Below are 12,475 nucleotides of genomic sequence, written 5' to 3'. Positions count from 1 at the left end.
TGAAGGGGATTGAGGAGGGCACTTGGGATGAGCACAGGGTGTTGTATAGAAGTGCGGAATCACTATATTGTACACCTGAAACTAATATACTGTATGTCAACTGCAATTTAAATAAAAACTTTTTTAAAAAAGAAAAAAAGTCTACTCAGTAGGAAAAGAGATTGGAAGGACTATATCAAACTATTAAGTTGCTTGCCGAGTTAGATGGGATCAGGACACTGAGGAGGAGTTTATACTAACATTTGCTTTGTGTGTTTCTTTCTAACCCCTCAGTACCTCCCTGCACTTGGTTACTCAAAACGGGTCCATCTGATGAATCCTATGGTTCCAGGATTAACTGGCAGCAAAATGAGCTCCTCAGAAGAGGTAGGTTTGCCAGCTCTGACTTGAGTTTAGAAATCTTCAGCAAGAGAGATGCCTGGGTGGCTCAGTTGGTTGGACATCCGACTTTTGATTTCAGCTCAGGTCATGATCTCACAGTTCTTGGGATTGAGCCCCACGTTGGGCTCTGCACTGGCAGTGTGGAGCCTGCTTGGGATTCTCCCTCTCTCTCTTCTCTCTCTCTCTCTCTCTCTCTCTCTCTCTCTGCCCTGCCCCTGCTCGTGCATGTGCGCTCTCTCCCTCTTAAACTTTAAAAGAAAGAAATCTTAAGCAAGAGATGAAGATATTGAAGACTCAAAAGAAGAGTTACCTGGCTAACTTGAATTCTTGTAGATTTGAATTCCAAGGAATCTGAGGTTCATCCCATAAATTCCAGTGGTTCTCGAGTATTGAAGGACCCAGAAGCAGTCCTGATAGGATCCAATCATAATCTTAACAATTTTACTGCTGTGATATTGTGTGATAAAGCACACAAGCAAAAGTAATGTTTTCGTTCATCAACTGTGGTAAATCTCAGCCTTACTAATGAGGTTAATGAGGCGAGGGTTACATTTCACCAAATAGCATCTTGATTCTTAGAGTGATATTTGATATAACTAATATGACAAATACAATATTTTTTAACATTTAAAAGTACTGCTTAGGGAAAATGCACTTTTGTTTTGATCACGAAGGGTACAGAATGGAGGGCTCTGTGGAACCCAGAGATGTGGAAGTTTGAGTTCGGGGTTCCCAAACACAGCTGACCTCGAGAACCACCTAGGGAAAGCATTGATTAGACTCTGTTCTTAGAGATTCTGATAAAGCGGTTCTGGGAAACAACTCAGGAATCTGTATTTTCTTTCAGATTCTACTAGGTGATTCCGATTGAAGTCACGTCTGGGTGCCCATCCAGTTCTTTAAATCTGACTTCTCAATCTTTGATCAGAGATCAGTAAATATATGCATGGAAACTTTTCTTATTATTTTTAAAGGAATATACTCATTCGTTTTTCTCTATGTTAAGATGATCCATGTATCAGCTATTTCTTTGACAAAATATCCTATCACTCACCCTATTTGGTGACATTCACCCTATCTTAACGCCGGAAGTCCGTGTTAGTTAGCAGCAGTTCCTGAACACGACTGCATCAGAATCACACAGAGAGCTTTTTCAAGATACAAATATCTGGCCCAACCTCAAGAGATTTTGACTCATCTCCCAGTAATTCACATTTTTTTACAAGCACCCCAGGTGATTCATACACAGGCATACGTGGACCGGAATTTGGTAACCACTGTGAACCCAGAGATCCGTGAGTTTACTCACTTCAAAATAAGAAACAACTCCTATTACCCTAAAAAGGAAAAATGGCTCTAGGTAATATACAGTACCTAGTGTGGGGGCTTGCTGTGAAACAAGTCCCCTCACACATTGTTTGTGGCAATGTCAATTAGTCTTCCCCTTTCAGAAAATCGTTTTGGGCCTAGCAGTTTTGGGTAGCTTAAGGAAATAATCTCAGAGAAGGAGGAAAAAAAAAAACAACTCTGCAAAGATATTCATTGTAATATATATAAATTGTATAAATTAGAACATAATCTAACAGTTTAGAAATCATTAAAGAAATTATATTGTCACTAGTAATCGGGACTATAATACACCATAAAAATTACAAGTGAGGGTGAGGTAGCCACTCAGAAATACTTATGATAGAGTCTCAAGTGACAAAGCAAAGAGTAGACATTTGTTCTCGAACTACAGATTTGTAACGATTCTGTGTGTAATAGACAAGGCCTGGGAAGAACACAGGAAAACTGAATTAATTATTTTTGTTGGGGGGCAATATTGTGAGTGGCTCTTGACTCTGATTAATTCTGCTTTTGTTGAAGCTGTTACTGTTTAAACCTTTGTTTACAAAGAAAAAAATGGAGGGGCGCCTGGGTGGCGCAGTCGGTTAAGCGTCCGACTTCAGCCAGGTCACGATCTCGTGCTCCGTGAGTTCGAGCCCCGCGTCGGGCTCTGGGCTGACGGCTCGGAGCCTGGAGCCTGTTTCCGATTCTGTGTCTCCCTCTCTCTCTGCCCCTCCCCCGTTCATGCTCTGTCTCTCTCTGTCCCAAAAATAAATAAACGTTGAAAAAAATAAATAAATATAAATTTAAAAAAAAATGGAAATACACAGATTCGTTGAGCATATCTCATTTCCCACCATAAGAGGTCCCTTCTCCTCCATGGCTTCTAGGAGTCCAAGATTGATCTCCTTGACCGGAAGGAGGATGTAAAGAAAAAACTAAAGAAGGCCTTCTGTGAGCCAGGGAACGTGGAGAACAACGGAGTTCTGTCTTTCATCAAGCATGTCCTCTTTCCCCTTAAGTCTGGTAAGACACCCTTTTATTGCTTCTCAGAGGCCAGGCCGAGGTAGCAAAAGTAGTGCTGAGGTCGCCCTTGTGATTTGTCAGAATCTTCCTTCGCCAATGGCTTCCCCGATTCTGTGCTCTGACTTCTCATATACCGACGTACATTTGGAGTTGGGATGTCATTTCACTGCCCGTGGGGTTGTTACCAAGGTGAGGTTCTAAGCGGGGTGTCAGGGTGGGCAGGGGTGTAGAGATGAAGGCAGGCATGCTTAATTAGAGGAATACAAAAGAAATGTAAGGCACGATCCTTCCCCTTGAGCTTGGGTGCCAGCTGGTTTGCTAGCTCATCTGATTTAAGAACAATAAAATGCCATATAAAGTTCAAAATATATAATAAAAACTAAAACACCCATAATATGGGTATAGAAATGCTGACTCTGCCATTATCAATGAGTTTGTTGGCATAGATCCATTTTCTTACAGAGTTTGTGATCCTTCGAGATGAGAAATGGGGTGGAAACAAAACCTATACCGCTTACTTGGACCTGGAAAAGGACTTTGCTGATGAGGTAATACCAAAGGAGGAGTAATCCCCACTGAATTCCTTCTGACAGACGTCTCCATCTTGGCCCAGCCAGGTTTCTAATATGCGCCGCAAAGCTCTGCTTGATGCTGATGTGTATTGTGTTAGTGTCTTAATGAGGATTCGGGTGGTTCACAGTTTAGACGGGCAGATGGCACAAAGCTCGTATATTGATGTCCTCATCATTCTGCAAAGGATTTAGCCTGGAATGAAGGACCAAACCCAGCAAGATGAAGCATTTCAGGGAGAGATGCAAAGTCCAGGTTCAAAAAAGAAACACCTGTGGAAGGTAGCTAGCTAAATGATCTCAACAGACAGTTTAACAAAAGAATTGCTAGGTGCCCCTGTGTTAGGCACCATGGTAGGGGCTGGCATTACAGAGGATTAAATCCTCATGAAGGGGATGCCTGGGTGGCTCAGTCGGTTAAGCATCCCACTTTGGCTCAGGTCGTGATCTCACAGTTCGTAAGCTCAAGCCCTGCACCGGATGAGCCCAAGCCCCACTTTGGTCTCCACGCTGATAGTGCAGAGTCTGCATGGGATTCTCTCTCTCTCCCTCTCTCTCTCTACTGCTCACTCACTCGTACCCTCTCTCTCTCAAAAATAAATTTTAAGGGGTGCCTGGGTGGCTCAGTCGGTTGAGCAACTGACTTCGGCTCAGGTCACGATCTCATGGTTTGTGAGTTTGAGCCCCACATCAGGCTCTGTGCTGACAGCTCGGAGCCTGGAGCCTGCTTCAAATTCTGTGTCTCCCTCTCTCTGTGCCCCTCCCCTGCTCATGCTGTGTCTCTCTCTGTCTCAAAGATAAATATAACCATTAAAAATAGGGGCGCCTGGGTGGCGCAGTCAGTTAAGCGTCTGACTTCAGCCAGGTCACGATCTCACGGTCCGGGAGTTCGAGCCCCGCGTCAGGCTCTGGGCCGATGGCTCAGAGCCTGGAGCCTGTTTCCGATTCTGTGTCTCCCTCTCTCTCTGCCCCTCCCCCGTTCATGCTCTGTCTCTCTCTGTCCCAAAAATAAACGTTGAAAAAAAAAAAAGTAAAAAAAAAAATAAATAAATAAAATAAATAAATAAATAGATAAATAAATAAATAAATAAATAAATTTTAGAAAATCCTCATGAAGCTTATGGTCCAGTGGGAGAGGCAGACATAGAAACAAATATCACTGCTATGTGACTATACAATGACGATGTACATGTATGGTCCAGAAATATAATAGGAGGAAGTGATTGCCTGGCTGGTCAAGCTTTACAGAGGGGACAGCCTCCAAACAGAAGGAAGAAATTGCGCAAAGACATGGTGAGGTGAGACAGCATAGTACAGAATTACAAGTGGTTTGATCTAACATGAGTCCAAAAGGTGAGGCAGAGTGTTGTGGGAGAGATAGGCAGGGCCAGGTCATAAAGGGAAGATGTGGCCATGGTGCATGTGGAGAATGAAATGGGGACTTTTGACTGACTCTGACTTTGGGTTGAATCAGCAATGTGATCGGGCTGTCAGAAACGTAATGAAGTCTTAGTGTAAGTCATCTGAAGTGTAGAGTCTGGAACCACAGAGTTGATCATTCAGTTCTCCACTGTTGTGAGTACATTTGGGGTTGTGCATTCAGCCCTGAACTTCAATTTTCTGAAGTTTATTTGACCATCTGGGCTGTGTTGGTGGGGAGAAGGAGGATGCTGTGATAGGGAACAGACCCAAGCCCTTGTCACAAGAGCACAGTTGAAAGAACAGGGGATGTTTAGTTGGGAATCAGGCCTGTGTTCCGTCATCCTCAAATACATGACAGATTCCCGTGGGAGAGGGGTTGGATTTCTTCCTGTGGCACCAGAAAGCTAAACCAGGTCTGCAGGCGGGGACCACGGGGGTAGGTGTGTTTGGGTTCAACATCAGGGAGAGCTGTGCAGTGACCTCCACTGTGTGGCGATGGACTGGGCTGCCTCACTTGACCTTGCGTCCCCGTCACTGAGGTGTTCAGGCAGAGCCCAGAAGACCACTGCAGGACACCGTTGTGTAAGGGACAGAACATCAAGTAGAAGAAAAGGCTCGGTGACCTCTGAGCTCTGTGGCCCTCAAAGCCCATCTTTTGGATGTTTTTCACAGCCATTGCTCTGAAACCCTTCTGTCTGCAGTCTGAGGCCGGCCACAAAACCCACACTGTACTCCTCAGTCCTGTGAATGGTCATTTGTGGGAGTAACGAGAAGGATAGAAGAAATGTGTCTGAAAAAAGAGCTTGGAGCAGCACTAGCCAATAGCACTTTCTGTGACCATGGACATGGTCTGTATGCACTGCCTCCTCACACAGCTGCCACTGGCCACGTGTGGCTGGTCAGCCTTAGAACATGCCCAATGCAGCTGAGAAACTGCATTTCGGTTTACACTGAAATATCCACGTGAGGCTAGTGGCTCCCATCTTGGACAGAGCTGGTCTAAAGCTTTCCTGTTGTTAAAATTACACATTCCCGGGGCCCCTGGATGGCTCAGTTGGTTAAACGTCCAATTTCGACTCAGGTCATGACCTCGCAGTTTGTGAGATCAAGAGCCGTGTCAGGCTCCGTGCTGACAGCTCAGAGCCTGGAGCTTGCTTCGGATTCTGTGGCTCCTTGTCTCTCTGTCCCTCCCCCACTGATGCTCTGCCTCTCTCTCAAAAATTTCCCAAGGAAATGAAGGAATATTAGAAACAAAAATGTAGGTATTGTTGTATTACAGGTGTTCATGCCTAAGAGACATCACCTCGGAATAGCTGACAGGTGCTTTCAGGCCAGATTTGGGATATAAAAGCACGAGTCATGGGACACAAGAAGAATTGAATTGCTCAACTCTTAACTGCATACTTGCACTCCTCACCATTTTCACCCACGTTATGTGATTTAATCCTCATTCTGACTCTCTGAGATATAGGTATTATCTTCAGCTTTTAAGTGAAGAATCCCAGACTTAGAGGAGTTAACTGCCTGGTCCAGGGGTCACACAGCTAGCTGGAACTCTAACCCTGGTCTAACTCCAGAGCCCTTCTTTCTTCTGGCTCACGCGGCTCGGCCCCCCTCAGGCTGTCTCCTTGGGTTGCATATGTGAATGTTTCTCTGCCTCTAAATGCCTCTGGTTTGTGCCATTCTTCTAAGCATGAATGGAGGGACTAGAAGACTTTGACTAATAAAAACATTCAGCCTGTACAAACCCTCAAGTTGGTATGGAATTCAGAGTCAAAAACCCTAACTCTCAGTGAGATAATCTTTCTGAACCTGTTTCCCCTTCTCTGCTTTGTCAGCTTCACAAGATTGTTCTAAGGATCAAGTAAGACTGTAGGGAGCCGTGGTGTCTGGGTGGCTCTGGGAGCTCACTAGCACAGGTCATGATCTCATGAGTTCGAGCCCCACATCAGGCTCTGCACTGGTGGTATGGAGCCTGCTTGGGATCCTCTCTCTCTCTCCCCCCTCCTCTCTCTCTCTGCCCCTTCCCCACTTGGCGCACTCTCTCTCTCTCTCTGAAAATAAATAAATAAACTTAAAAAAAATAGAGACCGCTGGGGAAACACCCTGCACCCTCCACACACATTATCCTTAGTGGACTTGGACGTCCTGTGCCCCATCCCACGCGCCCATCTCACAGAGCCTTTGGACACTTTTGCAGGTTGTACACCCTGGAGACCTCAAGAATTCTGTTGAAGTCGCCCTGAACAAGTTGCTGGATCCTATCCGGGAAAAGTTTAATACTCCTGCACTGAAGAAACTGGCCAGCGCTGCCTACCCAGACCCCTCAAAGCAGAGTAAGGCGAGCCAGGGAGGGGGAGGGCCAAGGGGTGCTTGGCATCATCAGGACAGAGAGCCTGTCAGTGGGCTTCAGAAGAAGGTCTGCCTTAAATTGAGAGCCCGAGAAGCCAGGGGGCCCGAAGTACAGGAATATCGTACCCCATTGACTCCTGGAATGGAGCTGGAGTCATCTGGATTTTGGTTTGGGCGATGCTGTGAAGTGATTACGTCCTGCCGTACCAGTCTACTGTGTGAGACATGGCCTGTGATCTCACACTTCACAAAATCCTCTTCAGTTAAGAGACCAGTTGGGTTAGACCATGAGGGTAACACAACTGCTCAGGCAGAGTCTGCACAGCTCCTTAGGAAAGCTCATCTTCAGCTTCGCCCAGTTCCCTTGCATGGGCTTCTGACTGGCTCTTAGTTGGCCACCCATTGACCCATGATGCTGAGTTATTAACTTGGATGGTTTTGTGTGACTCTCCCAGAAAAGACTCCATCAATTCATGTGGGATGCATGAATAGAAACACCTAGAGGTAGCAAAGCTACTACTGTCCCTTCCCAAAGGTTGCCAGCCCTATTTTAGAGAAGATATAAGTAGGGGCGCCTAGTTCATGAGTTCAAGTCCCATGTCGGGCATAGAGATTACTTAAGAAAAATAAATAAGGAAAAACTAAATGGGTAGATTCTGGGGATTCTGCACTAAACCCTGCTAGTGTCGTCATTTGGTGGGGTCAGCATTTGGCCTGTCGTGGCAGAGGAAGAGAGTTCTGATCCCTTGGGGTTCTTTTCTTTCCCAGAGCCGATTGCCAAAGGTCCTGCCAAGAATTCAGAACCAGAGGAGGTCATCCCATCCCGGCTGGATATCCGTGTGGGCAAAGTCATTAGTGTGGACAAGGTACTCATTTTTCACCACATCCCAGAGAGGCCGATAGGGGTCACGTTTGTCTGTTTCCATCTGGAGGAAACCTGGCCTGGGATGGGAAGTAACATCCCTGAGGTCATATCGCAAGTCAGAACACAGGTGTCTAGTTCCAGGTGTCAGGCTCTTTTCCCTTTGCTGCCTCTGGACCTTTTGCAACCAGACACAGCCAGGAACTCAGAGCCGGGATTGGGGAGGAGAGGATATTAGTCAGAGGGAGCTTGCTTCTCAATTAAATCTGGTCTGATAGACTCTTCTGGTCTCTACTGGCTTGTCTGGACTTGGCTGCAGGCCTTATCTTGGAACAGCCACTTTGTCTCCCTGCCCCATCCCACCCACCCCTGCAAATGGGGAAGGGAGAGGGACTTCCTTTTACCCAGAGACAGAAGGTTATGCAGCCAGCGACCTGGGACCATTGTTGTGGACTTTTCTTTCTTTCCCAGCATTGTTTTTCACTACAGAGACTACTGAAAGTACTTTGAGATGGCTGCCTCCTTCAGATGGTGAGGCCAGCATTGTCCTCCACTCATCTTCCAGGCCACGCAGGACTCAGCCGGTGTAGCATGTGGCCATAGCGGTAGCCGCCCAGACAGTCCAGGCCATTTACTTGTGCAGGAGACTCCCTGCACCTCATCTTAGTCAAACCCTGCCTCTTGGGGGAGAGTAAAATGGAGCTTCAAGGCCCATCCTCCTGTCTGCTCTCTGGGACCTGGAAAGAGTTTGCTGCAGAGGGTCCCTTAGGAGCCTCTGTTGGAGAGTAGATGCCCCTTTCAGCAGTCAGAGGGTTCACCGGACACCCATGGTCCCTTCCGTCACGATACCGTCCGGGACTAACCTCTCTTGCCGGCAGCACCCAGACGCAGACAGCCTGTATGTGGAGAAGGTCGATGTGGGGGAAGCTGAACCACGGACTGTGGTGAGCGGCCTGGTGCAGTTTGTGCCCGAGGAGGACCTGCGGGATAGGCTGGTGGTGGTGCTGTGCAATCTGAAACCCCAGAAGATGAGGGGTGTCGAGTCCCAAGGCATGCTTCTGTGTGCTTCTATGTGAGTGAGAGCTTGGGGTGGGGCGCGGGCCTGAGCGTGGGGGGCAGGAAGTGCAGGGAATTGGCCCACGTGATGCCCTCCAGGCATCAGGCAGAACACTTGGAGAAACTGTCCAAAACATGATGCGTGAAGGAATTACTCACCACACACGTACTGCGAATGAAGCGCTTTACCCAAAGTTAATTTTATTACCACAGGAACTGAAGGTTCAAAGCAGCAGGTACATGCCCAAGTCTCTCTACTAGTGAGAGATGGAGCCAGGATTCAAGACTAATTCTGACTGGCTGTTCAGGCCTTGCTGTCTCTGTTATGTCATACTTCCTCCCCTAAAAGCCTAGATTTCGGTGTCTCTCCTGACAGAGGGTTTCAGTCTAGCCCCGGTTAACCCAACGCACAAATGTGGTACGGCACGGAGGACTTCCTGGGCCTCTGGCGTTGAGGGGGCCCTAAAGCCCCGCAGTGAAGGCCCCGGTGCTCTAGCTTCGCTGGCCGCTGCAGGCAGTCCATAGTCTCACTCTTTCCTTCTCCTGTGTGTCTTCCCAGAGAAGGGGTAAACCGCAAGGTTGAGCCTCTGGACCCTCCTGCCGGCTCTGCTCCCGGGGAGCGAGTGTTCGTGAAGGGCTACGAGAAGGGCCAACCGGATGAAGAGCTCAAGCCCAAGAAGAAGGTCTTCGAGAAGCTGCAGGTAAAAAGCTACAGTGCCCCCTCTCTGGCCTGGGCCGCCTGGACCGTGTCCCCAGACTGCTATTGCTGAGTCCACAGCTGCCCTCTCCCCCGCTGGGCCTTCCTGCGTCTGAGCCCCTCTCTTCCTTCAGTCCAGACTGCCCCGGAGGAGGTGTCTGAGCAGCACGGGAGCCCTCGCACTTACCTAGCATGGACGGGCTATTTGAGGCACCGTGTGAGGGACTTCAGACGTTTCCTCACTTGATCTTCAGCCCGTGATCAGAGGCCTGTCCCTGTTGTACCTGGCAGGATACCTGCCAGGGCCACACAGGGTCACCAGCAGGGATGAAGCCAGGGTCCCACCACCACCCCCAGCCTACCTTGATCTTAGAACCACTCATTCTTTGTCTGCTCTCTGGGACATGGACTCCATACAGCCTGTCCCTGTGACCCGAGTGCATTCGTTCCCTCAACAAATACTGAACCCCTGCTGTGTATGCCCACCACTGTTCTGGGCACACGGGCTACATCTGTGAACAAAGTAGCAACAGTTCACTCTCCTCATGGAACCAACATGTGTGATTATGAGCAAATGAGGAATTAATACCTCATCTCCTCGCTCAGCCAGAATGTTTCTGGGCGGGGGGGCATTTAGAGTGCTGTCTACTTCCATCCGTCCTCCTGCATATGACGGGTGGTTTTACCCGCTCCCTCCTTTCCTGCTTTTCCAGGCTGGTTGTTTTGTTTTGTTTTAATGTTTTTTAATGTTTATTTATTCTTGAGAGAGAGACAGAGTGTGAGTGGGGGAGGGACAGAGAGAGGGGGAGACACAGAATCCGAAGCACGCTCCAGGCTCCGAGCTGTCAGCACAGAGCCTGATATGGGGTTTGAACCCACACACTGCAAGATCATGACCTGAGCCAAAGTCGTACTTAACCGACTGAACCACCCAGGCGCCCCTCCAGACTGGATTTTTTAAATCACTTATTTTTTCTGGCTATAAAATCAAAAATTTTTTTAAGTTTATTTATTTTTGAGAGAATGTGGGAGGGGCAGAGGGAGAGAGCGAGAATGCCAAGCAGGCTCCACACTGTCAGCACAGTGCCCGATGCAAGGCTGGAATTCACAAACCCATGAAATCACTAAGATCTGGATGCTTAACCGACTGAGCCACCCAGGCGCCCCAATAAAAAATTTTCATCGTAGAAATGTCTAAAGTGGAGGGGATATGAAGAAAATGAAATATGCATAGTGTTGCCACCTAGTGATACTAGAAAATAGCATTAGTGGTCATTTCTTTCTGGACTTTTTCTATACATGGAGATGATATATTTACAGTTTGAGTCCCACCATATGTTTATTTAACTTTGTGCTAGAAAAACTTCCCCATCTTTTTAAACACTGAGAGGGGGATCTTATTGTATATACTATTGTATCATAATTACTATAATTTAATGAAATTATCTAACCTTATTAGACGTTGAGATTCTCTTTGGGTTTTCACTATTTGAACGCTGAGATGGAGGTCTCAGTACATAGTCCTTTGCACTTACTCGTGACTGTTTTCCTGAACTAAATGCCTAAAATGAGCTTCCCGAGGTGAAGAATGAGAGCTGGGTGCGCAGCTCACAGAGAAGCTCGGCCTGTCCACACTGCTAGAGCATCAGAGAGCCTGCTCTCCTGCAGTCCCACTGTCCCCACATTCACTGCTTTTGTTTATTCCATGCAGGCTGACTTTAAAACCTCCGAGGAGTGCATCGCACAGTGGAAAGAAGCCAACTTCATGACCAAGCTGGGGTGCATCTCCTGTAAATCACTGAAAGGGGGCAACATTAGCTAGCCAACCGGGCACCTTCCTCCCTTCTCCCGTCACCCTGAGTCATCTGCTGTCTTAATTTGCTCCGTCCGTCACCCATTTATCCATCTCCCAGGACACCGAAGCAGGAAGTTTGGGACTTTATCAGGTGTGGGACTCAGTAAGCGGCAGCTCAGCCTCCCCAGAATCCAGAACCATCCTGTCTGGCTGAAGTGAGCCGCTGACCTCCCAGGTAGTCATGCGGGTGAGGCAGCAGCAGGGAGCTCAGCTCTACCTTCTTCCCTCGGCAGCTGACTGGAGAAATCTGGTTTCAATAGAAGTCCTAGAAAAGGCTCATGCCACAGTCGTCCTAATTGGAAAAATATTGGTTCCTGTTTTCCTAGAGTTATCCCAGCGGCTGTCTCTGTCTGGGATCTGGTGCCTGAACTGGGCTAATTACAGCCTTTCCCCAACAGGAAATTGTGGGATTCCAAAAGCAAGGGGAAGAGAAAACAGAGAACCTAGTGGTCTACCGAGGGGTTGGCAGCTTTTTTCCCCAGTGGCCGCCAACCTTGAGGCTTGGCACTGGGGGCAGGGCCAGCCCCCAGGGCTCCTGGAATTTCTCTCCCTTGATTCTGTTGGGTTGAGACATTCCCTAAACCAGCTGTGTGTTATTAATATCGGAAGTAGGGCGGGCACAGCCTGAATCCTCCTCCAGAGAGGGTGGAGTACTTCTCCATAGGCATCTCAATCAGAATCACTATCACTGTCATGAATTCAAATAAACTATCTGAACAAAGGTGTCTGGATGAGGCCTGTCTGTGAGCTGGACCATCCCAGGAGAGAGGAAAACGTTGTGGAGCAGCTTCTGGGCCCCTCATCCAACCTAGGCTGCTCATATCTTGGACTTTTGACCCTGTAACGTTGGGAGATAGTGAATTGGATGGATGACCAACACTTTGACTTTTCCTTCATGATAAAAGCAGAAGAGGCCCACTTTGGGG

At 47.8% G+C, this 12,475-nt stretch overlaps 1 protein-coding gene across 2 annotated transcripts in view; it reads left to right on the top strand.

Annotated features, from left to right (window-relative positions):
• The window catches only part of YARS1 (tyrosyl-tRNA synthetase 1), a 29,209-nt gene extending 16,935 nt beyond the window's left edge, over positions 1–12,274 (top strand). For both annotated transcript variants that reach the window (XM_040468188.1, XM_040468194.1), the window contains exons 6-13: positions 274–366; positions 2,601–2,736; positions 3,199–3,284; positions 6,928–7,063; positions 7,848–7,945; positions 8,820–9,013; positions 9,557–9,698; positions 11,406–12,274. In XM_040468188.1, the coding sequence (XP_040324122.1) occupies positions 274–366; positions 2,601–2,736; positions 3,199–3,284; positions 6,928–7,063; positions 7,848–7,945; positions 8,820–9,013; positions 9,557–9,698; positions 11,406–11,516 (996 nt within the window). In that variant the 3' untranslated portion in view covers positions 11,517–12,274. The remainder of the gene's footprint in view (positions 1–273; positions 367–2,600; positions 2,737–3,198; positions 3,285–6,927; positions 7,064–7,847; positions 7,946–8,819; positions 9,014–9,556; positions 9,699–11,405) is intronic.
• The last annotated feature ends 201 nt before the right edge of the window (positions 12,275–12,475 follow it).

The sequence above is a fragment of the Herpailurus yagouaroundi genome, unplaced genomic scaffold (genome assembly GCF_014898765.1).
Source record: "Herpailurus yagouaroundi ecotype Mexico unplaced genomic scaffold, PumYag 77, whole genome shotgun sequence".
NCBI lineage: Eukaryota > Metazoa > Chordata > Mammalia > Carnivora > Felidae > Herpailurus > Herpailurus yagouaroundi.
The sequence above is the reverse complement of the archived record's forward strand: the minus strand, read 5'-3'. Positions and strand labels throughout refer to the sequence as shown.